A 20,172-nucleotide genomic window follows, 5' to 3' on the forward strand; every position below is an offset into this window, starting at 1 on the left:
ATGAGGTTGTACAAACTCTCAACTGTTCTCCCTGCATTTGATCTCTCCATTCTGCAATCCATTATGTTTACACTTGCCAGGTCAACCTTTCTAAATCTTCTGTAATCCAGTCCCTTTTGCTTGAAAGCCCTCCTGACACCTAACTCCATAGCCTTTCACTTGACGCCTTCTAAGTTTGGCCAGATTTACCTTTTGAGACTACCAATAAATGCTAAGGTGCATTGATTATACTATTTTCCTTTGCTTGGAATACCTTTTTATTCTTCATTATTCCTGTCAAACTGTTTTCATCCTTCAAGGCCTGGTCTGGATGTTACCTCTTTCAAGATGCTTCACTTTTTGTTGCTCCTGCAGAAATGAGCCTACCATTCTTTGCATACTATAGCACTATTTAATCAAACATATGGAGCTTAACATGAAACTGTGTGTGTTATCGCCTCTACAGTTGTAAGTTTATTTAGGGCAGGAAAAATGTTTTATCATATCCCATACCACACAGTCCGGGGCCTTCCCTATCAGAGCTGGTGCCCGACAAATATTAATTGAATTGAGTTTAATAGGATTGAACACTACTGTTTCAAAAGAGACCTTCTCAATCAGAAACATAATGTTCTAGATTATTTTGGTTAAGTATGTTGAGGAAGGTTAACTTTCAGACTGTAAGTTAAAAACATGCTTCTTCTCATGGTATAGGTGAACCCCAATATTGTCCTTCATGCCTCTGTTTCCATCAGAAAGTGGAATTTCTCAAGTGGTGAAGAGAGCAGTGGGACTCACATAGCACCATCCACCCTGTGGCCTGCAGCCAGCGTGTGGCTGATCACAAAGGTATCCAAGAACGTCTGTTCTCCCTAAGTAACTTCCTGGGCTCACTGTGCTGCTCCAGTTCCTGATGCCCTCGTGCACACAAGCATGCAAGTGAAAGCATATCGGTTGTTGACTGTCATGAATCTGTGCTCTGGTTTGTCTAGTGCGGAGGACCCCGACGTGAGCATTCAACTCAGTTTTAGACGTGCTGATTAGTTAATACTGCAGAATGTATTTAAACCTAGCGCAGAGCTTAGGTATACTCTACAGACTCACCATTTTCATGAGATTTGTCTGAATCTCATTTGCTTCCGCTCCTTAGTCTTCATTGTTGAGGTTCGCAGAGCTTGGTGGATTAGCACCGTATAGTGATGGCATATGGTCTTAGTAAGGATAGTTTTAAAAGAAATCCCTGAGTATAAAATGTGAACAATGCCTAACATATTTTATTCCTGTGTATTGGCACTACTTTTTTTAACTTTATTCTTATACTATTGAATCAGATTTAAACTGAGAACATATCATTGTTCTCCTCTTCCCTCTTGCTATTGAAAGACGTTTTGTAATTGCCACCAAATATTTACGTCTGGAAAGAGATGGTACAGCTTATATCTACCCTTCTTGTGCCTCCCTTTGCCCCCTCCCTGGAGACTATTTTTGCTTCTTTTTAGCACTTCCATGGGTGCAGAGTCACCCAGGCAAGTTTGCTGCTACTTAGTTTAGGGGGTAGGAGAGATTGAAACTATTTTCTCATATGAAATTTTGGATTGCCCTTAACTTTTATTTTTGCTTTTCTGGGAGTTAAAAACAAAAATATAGAGTAACTAAGACACAAAGGTACTAAGAAATATTATTCACTTCATAGACAAAGGCAGAATGAGATTAGATATTTCTTAAATCTGCTTCCAACCTGGAGACTCTATTAACTACTAGCCCTAAGCTGCGTTTTATTTCTGATTTAGTAATAATAGCTGCCATTTTGTTAAACGTATGCTAAGCATCTTATACACATTTATTATCTCATTTAATCTTATAAAAACTATGCAGGTTTTCATTATACAGCTGAAAAAACTGAAGCTAGTAGCTGGTAGAGGAAAGATTCTTGGTCTGTCTGACTTCAAAACTTATGACATTTCACTGTAATATAAAACACTGCTCTGTATCTGACCAATTTATGAGCACTGATGGAAGTGTTTTAGTTTTAGGACTGCCACTGAACATTTATGTGACCTCAAGTAAGTCACATACCGTATCTGGGCCTTAGTCTTCTGGTAAAAGAGTTGGACCAGTTGATATGGAAGGTTATTTTCCCAGATCTCATATTCTGTAATTCTATGGTATCTGTTCATAGAATTTCATGATATCAGAAAACCTGTACTTGTCTAAAAATTTTCCTAAACTAATTGAAATGCTTGATGCAAACAGTATGAGTTTTGGAGTTAGATAGATCAGAATTAGAATCCTTTGTGTGACCTTGGGAAAGTTACTTAGCTGCACTGAACTACAGTTTTCTTATATATAAAATAAAGTTAGTCACACCTGTCTTGCACAGTTGCTGTGGTGATTAAATGAGAAAATACGTGTGAAGTTCAAGCGTACAATCTGGTATACAAAAAGTGCTTAATAAGTGGTGATTCTTTTTTCTTACCCCAAGGAGTTCCCTTTCTGTATAGACAGGCATGTTCAAAAGAGGATTCCATTCAGGGCTTATTAGAACAAAAATTTAGAAAAATATATTTTTCCTAAGTCATTGTGTAGTTCTTTTCCACACAACAAAAATGTGAGAAAAAAAAGTCACATGCTAAAAGAAAACAATTTTGAAAATCTTTTAAGGTTTAGAGTTCTATCCTTTTTTTCAAAATAAATCATTTTACCTGTTCTTAACAGAGAAGTTTCCATGACATAAATCCTCAATATGTGTAAATAAATTCCTAAGTGGTTGTCACTTATTTAAAATGCTGTGTTGATTCACTAAGTAAGAAAATTGTTAAATGGCCATTCAAACAATGTTCTCAATCAATTTCCTTATCTGAGAATCCTAACATTTAAAACAAAAACAGTTCATAAACCACCTTAAAATGCTTAACCCATGGTATTTAGACCCAGAGTAAAACTTTTAATTGGTACAAAGGTTAAGGATTTGTTTCAGTCTTTTCAGTTCACTGCACTCTTTTTTTCTGTGCATACATATTTCAAGTAAGCTCTGTAGTTAAAAGTATAACAAGTGACACGTGATGGGTCCCAAATTGCTGCACTGTGAAATACGCACAGAAAAAAAGGACAAATGAAGATATCAAGGTCTGTTTTATTTTGCACTGAACTGTAAAATGCCACCCTTGTCCGACAGAACATCACTGATTCTGAGCAGGGCTCACTGACTGCTAAGTTGTGGGTAGTGTTTCACTTTTGGCAACTGTTAATATCCGGGTTTATCCAGGCATAATGACCTCACTATTTGTGACACATTGTTGAATTTTCTGGTTCTTTAAACTTATTTAGACCTTTCTCCCCCTTCTCTATTCATTGGAAGACTGGAATGATCCTGAGCCGAGCGATAACTCAGGGCTGCCTAGCTATTGGTCATCCAGTCAGAGTCAAGGCCACTGAGGGAACATCACTAGAAGGATACAAGTTAATCCTACAGAAAAGGTAATGTTTATGAGCCATTTACCTCAAAACAAGAAATGTTAATTTCAAGATTCCCAAGCAGTCAGATCATGATGCTTCCTGGCTTAGATGGAAATTTCATTGGGTTTTAAATTTGTTTTCAAAATATCAATATTAATTTTTCTAAAATAAGCTTGAAAGTATATACCACTTAGTTTGATAGTGTTTCTTAGATATTTTTAGAGGTGAAAAGTTGGTGTTCAGTATGTATCTGTGTTTTAGACAAGCTGCTGCTTTACTGTATAATTATTGAAACTCCTTTCTTTATATCCATTTTGGTTATTAATTAAAAATTTTAATGTTCTATATGTATTCCTAATCTTTTCTCCATCTTCTGAATGTGAAATATTGAACAGTGAAAGAAAAATCAAGGAGACAAAAAATTGCTGGCTTGTAAGGTACCAAAAGTGCCATTCCTGTTTGTTTTTCTCTGACTTGGTAAGATAAAATTAAAAATAGATTTAGAAGAAAAAATTAGCAATAAGGAAGAAAGGTGATTTACCTTTCCTAAATGCTTTCTTTTTTCTTTTTCATTTGTCTTTTGATTTTATCTAGTGTTGACAAAAACAAGTCCTGTTGTACTTCAAGACTTAGAAAGCTATTAGCCAGCTACTTCTGGCTGGATAGACATTTGCGATGTGCTTAGGGCTGAAAGCAGAACAAGGGCAATTAGGCACCAGAGAAACTGGCTCAGCCACAAATACAGAAGGGAAATTTTCTCTAACATGCAAAGCAGACTGTCCAAAAGGCATTAGAACATTACATAATGGCTGGGAATGTGATCTACAGAGTCAGATCTCTAGAGTCTAGAATTCTTACTCTAACAGTGACAGCAAATCGAGACAGACACTATTTTAATTTCTCTATACCGCATTGTTACATGTACTCTTAACAACGACCTGATAAGGTAGGTGTTGTTACTATCATTATGGATGAGGAAATTGAAATATAGAGGTGTTAATCACTTACTCGAGGTCATAGCTACTAAGCAATTGGGGTGGAATGCAAAACTTAAGTAACCATAATCTATAAGTCACTCTTGGCCACAAAACTACACAGTCTGTAGGCCAAAATCCAGTCAAACAACTGCCAGTGAGTGCCAAGTGTGGTAGTAGATACCTCAGTGAATGAGTAGGGTACATTAATTGAGAAACCCAGGCAGAAGGATGAGGGAGACAGTAGCTTGCTATCTCACAAGCTGGCCAGTGCTAGTAGAGTCCTAAACACACAGTTCCCAAGAAGGGGAAAACAAACTCAAAGCAAGTCCCAGTTGATGTGGTGCTATATTTGGAGTAGGTAATAAGAAAGATTTCTGGGGCAGAGTCAATGCTGTAAACTGGAAACACACAAAGCGTCAACTTGCAATAATGACAAGGGCAAACCATGGGACACGGAGACAGAGATGCTTCAGCTCACTTAGTCCAGAGTTATAATAAAGAGAAAAATCTATCAATTGTAACTGACCCAGAAATGATGCATATTATAGAATTAATACTCATGTCATTAAACAGTTGTTATTATTGTATTCCATATATTCAAGAAGCTAGAGGAAAGAATGAACATGTTAAATAGAGACATAGAAGATAGAAAAAGACTCAAATCAAATTTCTAGGTATGAAAACTGCAATGTATGACATGAAAAATATACTGAATGCGACTAATAGCAGATTAGACACTGTGGAAGAAAATATTAGTGAACTTGAAGAGATAGCAATAGAAACTATTCACAATTGAAAGCCAGAGAAGAAAAAATAATATATTGAAAAAAAAAATGAACACAGCATCAGTGTGACGTGAAAAGCTTCATATGGCCTAATCTCTGAATAATTAGAGTCTCTGAAGGGAAGAAGCAGAGAACAGAAAAATATTGGAAGAAATGATGTCTGAAAAATTTCCAAATTTTGTGAAAACTATAACCCACACATCCAAGAAGTTCAACAACTTCTAAGCACAAGAAACACGGAGAAAAGAAACCAAGGAAAATCATAATAAAACTGCTTAAAATTAGTGATAAGGAGAAAAATCTTATAAGTACACAGAGAGGAAGACATTTATTATTTACAAGAGGAATAAAGATAAGACTGACAGCAGATTTCTTGTTGGCAACAATAAGAGTGAGAAGAAAGTGGAAGAACATCTTTAAAAACTAAAAGAAAAAAAAAAAACAACGTGTCAGTATAGAAATCATCTCCCAATGAAAAATCTTTCAAATATTAAGGCAAAATAAAGACTTCAGATATTATTCACAAACTGAAAGAATTTGTCACCAGCAGACCTACAGAACAAAAAATGTTTAAGGAAGTCCTTCAAGCAGAAGAAAAATGGTATCAGATGAAAATGAAGAGCACTGGGAATAATAACTACATAGGCAATATAAAGACCTCATTTCTTATTTTCTTTAAAATATAATTTATTGTTTAAAGCAAAAAAATAATAAATTTATTATGGAGATAAAAACATGTAGATATAAAATATATGAAGGCAACAGTACAAATGCCAATAAGAGAAATGGAAGAAAGGGTCTTTTTTAAAAAAATTAATGTATTTTTTTATTTATTTTTGACTACGTTGGGTCTTTGTTGCTGTGCGCAAGCTTTCTCTAGTTGCGGCGAGCAGGGGCTACTCTTTGTTGCGGTGCATGGGCTTCTCATTGCAGTGGCTTCTCTTGTTGTGGAGCACAGGCTCTAGGCGTGTGGGCTTCAGTAGTTGTGGCACGCAGGCTCAGTAGTTGTGGCACGTGGGCTCTAGAGTGCAGGGTCAGTAGTTGTGGTGCATGGGCTTAGTTGCTCCACGGCATGTGGGAATCTTCCCGGACCAGGGCTCGAACCCATGTCCCCTGCATTGGCAAGCGGGTTCCCAACCACTGCGCCACCAGGGAAGCCTGAAGTAAAGTTCTTATACTATATTTGTCAAGTGGTATGATATCAACTGAAAGTAGACTGGTAAATTAAAGATGTTTATGAGGGACCCTGAAGCTAAAATAATATAACAAAGAGTTATATGTCTAACAAGCAAAAAAAGTTGATAAAATAAAATAATTAAAAAATACTCAGTTAATGTGAAAGAAGACAGATAAAGATGGAAAGGGAAACAAAAAACAGGACAAAGAGAATAAATAACAAGATTGTAGATTTAAACCCATGTGTCAATAATTGCATTAAATGTAAATAATCTAAACAGCCCATTTAAAAGTCAGGCACTGTCAGATTAGATAAAAAAGCAAGATCCATCTATATGCTGACCTACAAATAACCCACTTTTTTTTAATCCATTTTTTAAAATTTTATTTATTTATTTATTTTTGGTTGTGCCATGTCTTAGTTGCGGCCGGTGGACTCCTTAGTTGTGGCATGTGAACTCTTAGTTGTGCCATGCACGTGGGATCTAGTACCCTGACCAGGGATCAAACCCGTGTCCCCTGCATTGGGAGGTGAATTCTTAACCACTGTGCTACCAGGGAAGTCCCAATAACCCACTTTAAATATAAAGACACAATAGCTTAAAAGTAAATGCATGAAAAATGTATGCAATGATAAAACTAATCCAAAGAAAGCCAGAATGGCAAATTAATATCAGACAAAGTAGACTTCAATGCAAAGAATATTCCAGGGATAAAGAGGGTCACTTCGTAATGTTTAAGGGATTAGTTCATCAAGAAGACTTAGCAATCCTATATGTTTGTTTACCTCATAGCACAGCTTCAAAATACATGAAGTGAAAGCCAATAGAACTGCTGTGAAAAAGAGAAAAATGTGCAAATGTGGTCAGCAATAACAATATTCTATTTCAATAATTAATAGAACAAGTGAGGAGAAATCTGTAAGGATACAGAAGACTAGAACAACACTATCAATCAACTTGACCTAGTTGATACTTATAGAAGAATGCACTCAATAACAAAAAGACATATTCAGTTAAAGTAACAGTATATTAAACAGAATGGACTATATTCTAGCTATAAAACAAGTCTCAATACCTTAACAGAATTTAAGTATTATAAACGTTCTCTGGCCATAATGGAGTTATATTAGAAATCCATAGCAGATAGCTTTCACAACAAGGTCCTACTATAGCACAGGGAACTGTATTTAATATCCTTGTGATAAACCATAATGGAAAAGAACATAAAAAAGAATGTATATATGTATAACTGAATCACTTTGCTGTACAGCAGAAATTAACACAACAGTGTAAATCAACTATACTTAAATAAAAAAATAGCAGATAGCTTTCTGGAAAACCCCCAAATATTTGGACAAAAGTAACACATTTCTAAATAACTCATGGAGCAAAGAAGATATCAAAATGGAAATTAGCAAGTATTTTGATCTGAATGAAAATGAAAACACATATTAAAAACTGTGGGATGCTACTGAAGTTCTTAGAAGGAAATTTATATAAATGCATATGTAAGAAAAGAAGAATGATATCAAATCAGTGACCTCAGCTTCCATTTTAGGAAACGAGAGTACGAAGAGCAAATCAAACTCAAAGTAATCAGAAGACAGAAAATAGTAAAAGTTCGAGTGGATAGCAATGAAATAGAAGACAGGAAAAAAGAGAAAAATCAAGAAAACCAAAAGCTGGGTTTTTGTTTTTGTTTTTGTTTTAAAGATCAAAGAAACTGATAAACCTCTAGCCAGACTGTTCAGGGAATAAAGTGAAAGGACACAAATTACCAGTATCAGGAATGAGAGAGCTGATATCACACAGTTATTTAAGGAATAATAGGGAATATTCTGAACAAAGATGTGCCAATAGATTTGCCAACTGAGGTGATAAGGACCAATTCCTTAAAGGGCAAAAACTACTAATGTCTACTCAAGAAGAAATAGGTAACTTAATAGTCGTATATCTCTTAAAGAAATTAAATTTTTAGTTGAAAACCTTCCCACAAAGAAAACCTCAGGTCCAGATGGTTTTGCTGGCTTCACTGGGGAATTCTACCAAACATTTTACGAAAAAATAATGCCAGTTCTCCATATTCTCACACAGAAAATAGAAGAAGATGGAATACTTCCCAGCTCATCCTGTGAGGCAGCATTACTCTGATAACAAAAAACAGGCAAAAAGACATTACAGGAAAAGACAATCATAGACCAATATCCCTCGTGAACATAAATACAAAAAACACTTAACATTTTAACAAATTGAATACAATAATATATAAAAAAGATAATATATCATGATCAAGTTGGGCTTACCCCAGGAAAGTAAAGTTGATTTAACATTTGAAAATCAATCAATGTAAATCACCATATTGGCAGACTGAAAAGGAAAAAATCATGAACATCAAATTGATATAGAAAAATCTTTTAACAAGAGTCAGCATCCCCTCCTAATGAAAACTTTTGGAAAGCTGAATAGAAGGGAACTTTATGAGTATGACAAAGCTCATCTATGAAAAACCTACATCTAACATCATACTTAATGATGAAAGAGCAAATGGTTCCTCCTAAAGTCAGGAACAAGACAAATTTGTTCATTCTCACCTATTCAGCATTGCGTGGAAGCCTTTAGCCACTATAACAAGAAAAGGCAAAGAAAAAAAGGACATCTGATACGAATTGAAGAAGTAAAACTATCTTTATTTTCAAATGGTGTGATTATGTAGAATATCCTATGTAACCAACAAAAAATTTCTAGAATTAATAAATGAGTTTAGCTTGAAATCAATATATATATTACTTGTATTCCTATGTACTAGGAACAATTTTAGAAATTTTAAAATACCAATTACAATAACATCAAAAGTATGAAATACTTAAATATGAATCAGATAAAATATGTACAAGACTTGGTTATTGAAAACTTCAAAACATTGCTGAGTAAAATTAAAGAAGACCTAAATAGATGCAGGGATATACTGTGTTCATGGATTGAAAGACTACATAGTTATGATGTCCATTCTCCTCCAATTGATCTATAGATTTAATGCAATCTCAATAAAAAGCCCAGCATGCTCATTTATAAAAACTATCAAGATGATTTTAAAATCCATATAGAAAAGCAAAGGACCTAAAATAGGCAAAACAATTTTCAAAAAGAAGAAAAAAATGACCTGACCTCGACTTATTATAAAATGATACCTGTGAAAAATGGTGTGCTATTGGCACCAAAGTAGACAATTAGATCAATAGAATCGATCATCCAGAAATAGATCCACACATATATGGTCAATTGATTTTTGATGAAATTGCAAGAGAAATTCAGTGGAGAAAGGATTTATTTTTTGACAGTGATGGAACAATTGGATATACATATGCAAAAAAACCCTTTGATCCATATGTCATACGATAAACAGTAATTAACTCAAAATGGATTATAGGTTTAAAATGTAAAAACTAAAACTGAATATTTTAGACAAAAACATAGGAGAAAATATTTTTGATCTTGTATTAGTCAAACTTTCTTAGATATAACATCAAAAGCATGATCCACAAAAATATAAATTGATAAATTGGACTTCACTAAAATTAAGACTCTGCTCTTTGGAAGACATTGTAAGAGAATGACAAGACAAACTATACACAAGGAGAAATATTTTCAAATAATATATATTTGAAAAATACACACAACTCAAGAAAACATGGGCGGATAAATGATTTGGGCAAATACTGTAACAAGGAAAATATATGGTTTGCATATGAAAAGATGCTAATCATTAGGGGAATGCAAAATACACCTAAAATGCAGTACCACTACATATGTAATAGAAGGTCCAGTGTTTAAAATGCTGACCATACTGAGTGCTGGTGAAGATGTGGAATAACTGTAACTCTCATAGTTGGTACATGGTTTCAACATTGTTCGTAGAAATATAAATGGTTCAGTAACTTTGGAAAACAATTGATACTTTCCTAAAATATACACGTATAGGTGTGTATATGTATAATATACATATATATGTATATACAGGTGTGTGTGTGTGTATATACACACACACACACACACACAGAGGTACATGTCTGTACCTTATTGCCCAGCCACTCTGAGAAATTTATTCAAGGGATATGAAAGCATGTGTCCTTATGAAGACTTGTACATGGGTGTTTATAGCAGCTTTATTTCTAAAGCCAAAAGGAAAAACTGGAAACAACCAAAATGTCCATCCATAGGTGAATAGATAAATTATGGTGTATCATATAGAAAATATTATTTAGCAATAAAAAGGAGCTAACTCTTAGTTCACACAACAATGTGGGTGAATCTCAAAATAATTATATTAAGGGAAAGGAACAAAACCCGTAAAGCATATATATTATTTGATTCCATTTATATAAAACTTTAGAAAGTGCTAACTAATCTAGGAAGAAGATCCGTGTTTGCCTGGAGATAGGAAGGTGGGGAGGGACAGGCGGATGTGATTACAAAGGGTCACACGGAAGCTTTGGGGGTGATTTTTGGGGGGTGATGGATATGGATGTACGTTCATTATCTTGATTGTTGTGGTGCCTTAACATGTGTAGACATGTTTCAAAACTTAGCAAATTTTACACTTTAAATATGTGCCTGTCAATTGTATAATATTTTATAATATTGTCAGTTACTTCTCAATAAAGTTGTTTTTAGAAAGTACAAAAAAATAAAAAACCTGAGGAAAAAACAAACAAAAATCAAAATGATGGGTAAGGAATAACTAAGTGGTTATTTTAGAGGGAAATGGTGAGGGAAGACTACTCAGTGTGATCAGTAGTCTAGGTAAAAATGGCAGGTGTTTGGAAAGGTTATAAGTAGCTTGATGAACATGTTCTTCATGCCCAGGGTTCTCCCTGGGCTCACTGGATACTGAAGCTAGTGCTGTTCTGGTGATAGGTCCCTGAGGTTACTTCCTACTCTGGCCAGGATTGTCATGGAATTGGGTGGGACTGAAGCCACAAACTCAATGTCCTTGTTGCCTGTAGAGAAGAGAGCTTGGGAAAGGAAAAAGATGATTAAAAAAACAAAAAACCCCAAAAAACTGTAGTAAGTTTAACTTGAAAAATCTCTGTTTACAAGAAAAGATTTGGTTTAATTTAGAAATGAAAGAAAGAAGAGAGCAAGGAAGAGAAGGAGGAAGCTAAGATGGGCAGGAAAATTGATGCAACTTGCCTTTATCTGAGAAACAAAATCTAAGGGCCAGGATTTTTAGAGCTCACTCCCCTCTGGGTATATACTTTTGAATATGTTTATCTTTTCCAGAGTATCTGAAGTGCCTGTGTGGTTTATTTTTTTTTAATACAACCATATTTCATTATATAACAATAAATATCCTCGTGTGACAGCAACTTTTAGAGACAAAATTTTTTTCCTGTTCTCCCAAGTAGTATACTGTGATTTTAACAAAAGCTATGAATTAAGACATTGCCTTTTATATGCTAAAAATAATAGAACTAGCACTTAAAGTAGCAACCTGACAACTCACAAAGAATATTGTAAACATATCATGCCTCATTAGTTCAGTTATGTCTCATTTGGTGTCACTCATCTTATCCTTATTCAATATAGCAAGTGCTTGCACATATTTGTCTTTTTAATATTTTTTCTGTGATGTATATCTGACCATGAGTGAATGAAAGACAAATCAATGTCATTATCAGTTGATCTCAAAATCATAAAAATTATACAAATCATAAACCTCAAAATCAAAGATGTTTCTTTCTAAAAGATATTTGGGACATCAATTAGATAAACCAATTGAATCAAACATTTTTTTAGGCCATCATTTAATCTTGATTTTGCTTCATTTTTAAAGAATGTGGATTGTAGGATCTAGTCTTTAGTGTTAAATACATAAACTATTGGTAATTGAAACAATACACACACACACACACACACACACACACACACACACACACACACACACACACACACACACACACACACACACACACACACACACACACACACACACACCCATCTCCACACAGAGTTTTGATTATAGAGAGTAAAAACTAGGGACCTGTAGACTTTGTTTGATCTGCACATTATTATAATATTTTTAATTAGTTATGAGCGTATAGAAATAGGGAGATTTCACACACAAAAATTACATACTACTGGCCTTTCTTGAAAAAATCAGAATGTGCAACACTGAACTTTTGTTCTCTTATGACACCAAAAATACAGGAACAGATTCCTCCTTTGGTTGGAACACATACCCTCCAGTTTGCTCTGTTCTCCACCATTCCTAGTAGCAGCCCTCATGTTAGCTCTAGCCTGCTTCATTTATCTCTATTACCTGTCTGGTAATCTTTGTTGTCTTCCTTATTTCAATGTTAATTTTTCAGTTATGGGTTTTTGAATTTACTTTTCTTCCCATTTAGGTCTTACTGGAAATTAAATGATAACTGGCCAACATTAATCTAGACTAGGCTAAACAAACACTGCTTTAAGGACACCATTAAATACAGCCAACAAGAGTAGCTGTGTAATGCTAGATGCCAAGATGGAAAGACAGGCAAGTAAACTGATAGCACATCACTAGGTAATCAGAGATTGAAAATCATCTCCTTTTTCAATTTTTAAAGTTTAGGAGGCTAAGAGTTGGATTAGAGTGACAGACTCTAGCAAGTACATAATGCAGAAAGAACTGTTTACCATGCATTGGACTTTTAAGTAATATTCAGACATATAGCTAACACAATTAGAAATGTCAACATCAAATAGAAAATTGTCCATGTGTAATTTCACAATGTGTGGATTGATAAATCAAATTTCTTTTCTCTACTCTTACCCTGTTAATAATCATAGAGGGGAAATCCCTTTCAACTTTCTCTATAGATCCTACTTTTGGTCCAGATAGCATTGGAAGACATCAGAGCCATACGAAGCTGCCTGGGAAAACAGATTTGTAATTGTGAAACACGACGATGGTCTTCCTTACAGTTAACTGGGAAACGATAAGCATTAGCCTATGAAATTTCCCCTAAACTGAACTGTGGGGATGAGCTGCCTTCTTGCTCATACCATCTGATAAATGGAATATTTCAAAGGAAAAAAATATGTGTACACACACACATGTTTTATAGATTTCTGATAGGAATACTATAATGTACATGCATGCTCAGTGGGGTTATATGAGCAAACTTCCCAGGCAGTGTCCTCACCTGTAAAATGAGAGTGACCAAATAGTTTTGGAAGTCATATGCTTTCAGAGAAGGAAGGACTCCAAAGAGCATCTACTCCAAACCCCTCTTTAATACTATAGTAGTAGTTTTGGTATTGGTGGTGGTGGTTGTGATTATGATGATGAGATGATAATGACAATATCATTATTATTATAAGAAATTCCACGGCCACTACAGACTAAGTGGCCTATGAAAGGTCACATATCTAGTTAATATGAGATCCAGGACCAGAACTTAGGCCACTCATCCTTAGTTCAGCACATGCCGTGATCTTTATGACTTTGATTCTTGGAAAGAATACTGCTTCTTTTTCCCTCCTCTCATTATTGATATTGTTATGGATTTTTAAAAAACTTTTGTTTTTGTTTCTTTATACAAAATCTTTTCAGTTTGGCACTTGCTGACCAGGAAGAGGAAATTCTATGACATCATTCTCTAATTCAGTCCCGTATGAACAATGTTGCATATTAAATCTAAATTTGATTTCTTTATATATAAAATGTCTTGAAAAATAAACAGATGCACTTTTGTTTGTAGGAATTTTATTTTTTGAAGAAGTTATTGTACACTAGAATGATATATTTCTCATCCTGCACCACAATTGAGATTTGTTTTTTATGGCTTCAGTAAAATTAAAAGATGACATTTATGGATATATATATAGACTCCTGATTGGGAAAATTACTAGTAAGCTCAAAGGGCTTATAGATAATATAAAACTACATGTTGTTAGTAAAATTTCTTAGGAAAATATATGCTTGAACAGAATTTAAGCTGTGCTAAAATTTAAGAAATGCTAGGATATATGTATTTCTTTCAGTATTATTGATTTTCTTAACCAAGGTATAATTTATGTCTTTAGCTATCTCTAAGAAGATCGTTTAAATCCCCTAAATTGTCATATTAAATTCAAAACATTTTTCATGATGGCCTTATTATTTTTAGCGTGATAACATTTTGACATCTTATTCACATTTCTCTTAATTGAAGTATGGCTGATTTACAATATTGTGTTAGTTTCAGGTGAACAGCATATCGATTCGTTTCTTTTTGCAGATCATATTTCTATTATTCAAAGATATCTTTATCTCCTGTCATATACTTGGCACTGTGCTCAGCTCTAAGGATACATGTGATCTCTGCCCTCACACTGTTGCCAATCTGGTAGACATCTCTCCTGTTGTATTAATCTTTGAGAAATGGTGCTGCCAGTTCAGAAAACCAAAACTGAAACCGACATAATTTATGTTTGTCTAATCATTTTATCCTCAAGCTAACACTAGAATCCAATTAAAAGACAAAATTCAGAATTTTACAGATTTTGACCATTAGCATCACTATATTATGAATTGCAGATGTCTTACGTAGACCACAGACATCCAAATTCCCCAGAATTCTTATGATTGGAATCACTTGCAATACCTGCTAATGTAGATTTCTGAGGGTCCAGACCTTCAGAATCAAAATCCCACAGGAGAGGGGCCTGGAGACCATTATTATTAAACACCCATCCCAACATGCCCAAGAGTTTTTCGCATTTTCTTATATAAACTGGGTGTAGGTGAAAGGCTAATGTGCACGGAACCACTTTTGGACTGCTGCCTTTGCGTGTTCTGCCCAGATCATACAGCCCCTTGCTTTAGAATAGAGCATTAACTGACACCTCTTATTCTCAACCACTTATGCTTCTGTCAAGTCTCAGAGGCAGTAGGAAAAGTCTTGTTTAACATCCCATTACACTTAATTTAATTCATTTGTCCTCTCTTTGTAAGGTTGCTAAATATTAATTAATACATGATTAGTTAATTTAGGCATGATTAGCTTCATCACATTTTAGTTTTTCTTTCTTACTCAGACTCAGCTCAGAAAATCTGATATTCCTTAACAAAACTTCCTGGCTGTTTCAGAAACAGGTGCCTGAGGTTCCTAATTTTCCATGGTATCTTTTCCCATCCCATCCTCTCAAACCTTATATTTAATTAAGCCCCCTTCTTCCTGTCTCACAGAGGATCATTTTTGGGGATGGAAATTTCTAGAATATTCTTATTGATCCTATTTATTCTCTAAAACTCTTAATCACTGTTGCCCTTGGTTATACACATACACGTGCACGCGCGTGCACACTCACAGACCCCACAGCACTTTGGGTACCAAAGAAATTAGTTGTCTTAGGAGAGGCTTTAGCTGCTGAGGTAGCAGTGATGGTAGTAGAATGGCAGAATCCTCAGAGTGTGTGCAGTCCTCCTGCCAGGCTGTGTGGAAAATGATACTTCTACTTGAAACCTACAAAACGTTTCAGTGTAGAGAAGAGTCGTCAATCTCTAAATTACATTTTCATTACAGACATAAAGGAGATGATTCTCAGAAGTGGGTGTTTGGAACTGACGGTTGCATTTATTCTAAGGTAAGGACCATGAGCACAGCTTTATTCCTAATTTTTTCTTTTTTCAGATTCTTATAAAATGCACTGTCTATTGTTGAGATCAAGAAATGCTTTTTTCTGAACAAATGATTTCACTCTGTTCCCAGAAATGTAGAATTTAACTCACTTTAACTGAACACTTTCCTCTGAGGTTTTGCTTGACTTTTTTTTTTTTTTTTTTTTTTTTAACATCTTTATTGGGGTATAATTGCTTTACTTTGCTTGACTTTAAAACAAGTTTTCCAAAGCCAAATATAGTTTTCTCTAATTCATCGCTATGACACAACCTAGCATTTTCAGGCATCAGTTTCCTTTCTTCTATTTTTAATATAGATTTATTATTTTAAAAAATTGAGCTATAATTGACACGTAACATTGTGTAACTTTAAGGTGTACAACCTGCTGCTTTGTTACATATATATTGTAATACGATTACCCCATAACGTTAGCTAACACCTCTATCATGTCACATAATCACTCCGTTGTATATTAGATCTCCAGAACTTATTTATCTATTAGTTGCAAGTTTGTGCCCTTAAACAACATCTCCCGAATTCCTCCACCCCCCAGCCCCTGGTAACCACCATTCTTCTCTCTGTTTCTTCAAGTTCAGCTTTTTCAGATTCCACATATGATATCATGCAGTATTTGTCTTTCTCTGTCTGACTTAATCTCACTCAGCATAATGCCCTCAAGGTTCATCCATATTGTCATAAATGGCAAAATTTCCCTCTTTCTCATGGCTTAATAATATTCCGTTGAGTGTGTATGTGTGTGTGTGTATCACATTTTTTTCTGGTAGGCCATAAATGGTATCTTATTTTATTTATTTTCTTTCCAGTTTTATTGAGATATAGTTGACATACAGCACTGTATAAGTTTAAGGTGTACAGCGTACTGATTTGACTTACATACACCATGAAATGACCACAGTGAGTTTAGTGAACATCCATCATCTCATGTAGACACAAAATAAAAGAAAATTTTCCTTCTGATGAGAAGTTTTGGGATCCCCACTCTTAACAAGTTTCATATATAACAAACAGTAGTGTTAATTATATTTATCATATTGTGCATTAAATCCCTAGTACTTATTTATCTTATAACTGAAAGTTTGTACCTTTTGACCACTTCCCCATCTTCCTACTCCCCACTTCTGCAAATCTCATCTGTTTTTCTATGAATTTGTTTGTTTGTTTAGAAGTATAATTAACTACAACCCTATGTTAGTTCCTGATGCACAACACAGTGATTTGATGTTTCTATACATTACAAAATGATCACCACGATAAGTCTACTTACCATCTGTCACCATACAAAAATATTACATTATTATTGACTGTATTCTTCACACTGTCCATTTCATACCTGTGACTCATTTATTTTGTAACTGGACATTTGTACCTCTTAGTCTCCCTTGCCTGAGGAGACATATCCAAAATATATTGCTAAGACTGATGTCAAATAATATACTGCCTGTGTTTTTTTCTTTATTCCTTCATCCATTGATGGACACCTAGGTTGCTTTCATATCTTGGCTATTGTGAGTGATGCTGCAATAAACATGGGAGTGCAGATATCTTTTTGATATCCACATCAGCTTTCTTATTTATTAAAATGAAGAGATGGCACTTTGGAAAAACGGCAATATCTACTAAAGTTGAGCATGTTTATGCAGCCCAGCAATTCCCCTATTAGTTTAATGCTAGACAGAAATAGTTAACATATCTTAAGGAAAAATATATCTACCGAAGTGTTAACAGCACTAATTGTAGTGCCTCAGTGTGGAAATTACTGAAACGCTTATCAGCAGAATGGATAAATAAATTGTGGTATATATATTCAATGAAATACTATACAACAGAGATGGAAAACTTCTGTAAAGTGCCAGATATTAAATATTTGGAGCTTTGTGAGTGATATGATCTCTGTCCCAACTTCTTAACTCTGCCTTTGTAGCATGAAAGCAGCCATAGAAAATGTGTGGCTGTGTTTCAATAAACCTTTATTTACAGAAACAAATGGTTGGTCATATCTGGCTCATGGGCCACAGTTTCCTGACCCTGGAGGAGAGCAATGCCTATGTACAAGTTACAATTACATATAACAATATATATGAGTCTCGCAAATATAATGCTGAACAAAAGAAACCAGGAGAATACACAATGCATGACTGCAGTTGTTTAAATTTTAATACCAAGCAAGCAACAAAAATATCGTGTTGGAAGTCAGGAGAGTGGATATAGCTGAAGGAGGTTAGGGAGTGAAAGGGGCCATGAGGAGCACTTAGGTGTGTTGTTCCCTTTCTTGACCTGGGTGGTTAGTTAAACAGGTATTCACTATGTGAAAATGGGTTGAATATACACTTATGATTTTTGTATTCTTCTGTCATGTGTATTATATTTGTAATTACTGAGTCATACACCTGAAGCTAATGTAATATTGTAAGTCAACTATACTTCAATTAAAAAAGTTTGCTTTAATAAAATGAGATTGTCCTTGAGTTCTCAAGATTTCCTTCCTATACTGTGATTCCAAGTCTAAATGGAATATTAATCGTCAAGATTTAAGAGAGGCAGGGGAGGAGCTTCAAGATGGCAGAAGAGTGAGACGTGGAGATCACCTTCTTCCCCCCAGATACATCAGAAATACATCTACATGTGGAACAACTCCTACAGAACACCTACTGAATGCTGGCAGAAGACCTCAGACCTCCCAAAAGGCAAGAAACTCCCCACGTACCTGGGTAGGGCAAAAGAAAAAAGAAAAAACAGAGACAAAAGAATAGGGACGGGACCTGCACCAGTGGGAGGGAGCCGTGAAGGAGGAAAGGTTTCCACACACTAGAAGCCCCTTCGCAGGCAGAGACTGTGGGTGGCAGAAGGGGGAAGCTTTGGAGCTGCGGAGGAGAGCGCAGCAACATGGGTGCAGAGGGCAAAGCAGAGAGATTCCCGCACAGAGGATTGGTGCCGACTGGCACTCAGCAGCCCGAGAGGCTTGTCTGCTCACCCGCCGGGGCGGGCGGGGTTGGGAGCTGAGGCTCGGGCTTCGGTCAGAGCACAGGGAGAGGACTGGGGTTGGTGGTGTGAACACAGCCTGCAGGGGGTTAGTGCGCCATGGCTAGCCACCGGGAGGGAGTCCGGGAAAAAGTCTGGAGCTGCCAAGAGGCAAGAGACTTCTTCTTCCCTCTTTGTTTCCTGGTGCGCGAGGAGAGGGGATAAAGAGCGCCGCTTAAAGGAGCTCCAGAGACGGGTGCAAGCCGCGGCTATCAGCGCGGACCCCAGAGATGGGCCTGAGACGGCAAGGCTGCTGCTGCCGCCACCAAGAAGCCTGTTTGTGAGCACAGGTCACTATCCACACCCCCCTTCCGGGGAGCCTGTGCAGCCCGCCACTGCCAGGGTCCCGGGATCCAGGGACAACTCCGCTGGGAGAATGTATGGTGCACCTTAGGCTGGTGCAATGTCATGCCGGCCTCTGCCGCCGCAGGCTCGCCCCGCATCCGTACCCCTACCTCCCTCCGGCCTGAGTGAGCCACAGCCCCCAATCAGCTGCTCCTTTAACCCCTCCTGTGTGAGTGGGGAACAAATGCCCTCAGGCTACCTACACGCAGAGGCGGGACCAAGTCCAAAGCTGAACCCTAGGAGCTGTGCGATCAAACAAGAGAAAGGGAAATCTCTCCCAGCAGCCTCAGGAGCACCGGATTAAATATCCACAGTCAGCTTGACGTACCGGCATCTGTGGAATACCTGAATAGACAACGAATCATCCCAACATTGAGGCGGTGGACTTTGGGAGCAATGGTATATATATATTTTTTTCTCTTTTTCTCTTTTTGTGAGTGTGTATATGTATGCTTCTGTGTGAGATTTTGTCTGTATAGCTTTGCTTTTACCATTTGTCCTAGGGTTCTGTCTGTCCATTTTTTTTTTTTTTAATATAGTTTTTAGCTCTTGCTATCACTGGTGGATTTGTTTTTTGGTATGGTTACTCTCTTCTTTCTTTCGTTTTCTTATTACTTTTTAAATTTTTTTAATTTTTAATAATTATTTTTTATTATTTATTTTAATACCTTTATTTTATTTTTTCCTTTCTGTCTTTTTTTCTCCCTTTTATTCTGAGCCATGTGGATGACAGTGCTCTGGCCAGGCATCAGGCCTGTGCTTCTGA

The 20,172-nt window shown here is 36.0% G+C and overlaps 1 protein-coding gene across 2 annotated transcripts in view; it reads left to right on the forward strand.

Annotated features, from left to right (window-relative positions):
- DCDC1 (doublecortin domain containing 1) overlaps positions 1 to 20,172 on the forward strand; it is a 470,602-nt gene that overhangs the window by 275,399 nt on the left and 175,031 nt on the right. For both annotated transcript variants that reach the window (XM_060303388.1, XM_060303390.1), the window contains 3 exons: positions 694 to 828; positions 3,338 to 3,456; positions 15,927 to 15,987. In XM_060303388.1, coding sequence (XP_060159371.1) covers positions 694 to 828; positions 3,338 to 3,456; positions 15,927 to 15,987 — 315 coding nt within the window. The remainder of the gene's footprint in view (positions 1 to 693; positions 829 to 3,337; positions 3,457 to 15,926; positions 15,988 to 20,172) is intronic.

The sequence above is a fragment of the Globicephala melas genome, chromosome 8 (genome assembly GCF_963455315.2).
Source record: "Globicephala melas chromosome 8, mGloMel1.2, whole genome shotgun sequence".
In the NCBI taxonomy this organism is placed as follows: domain Eukaryota; kingdom Metazoa; phylum Chordata; class Mammalia; order Artiodactyla; family Delphinidae; genus Globicephala; species Globicephala melas.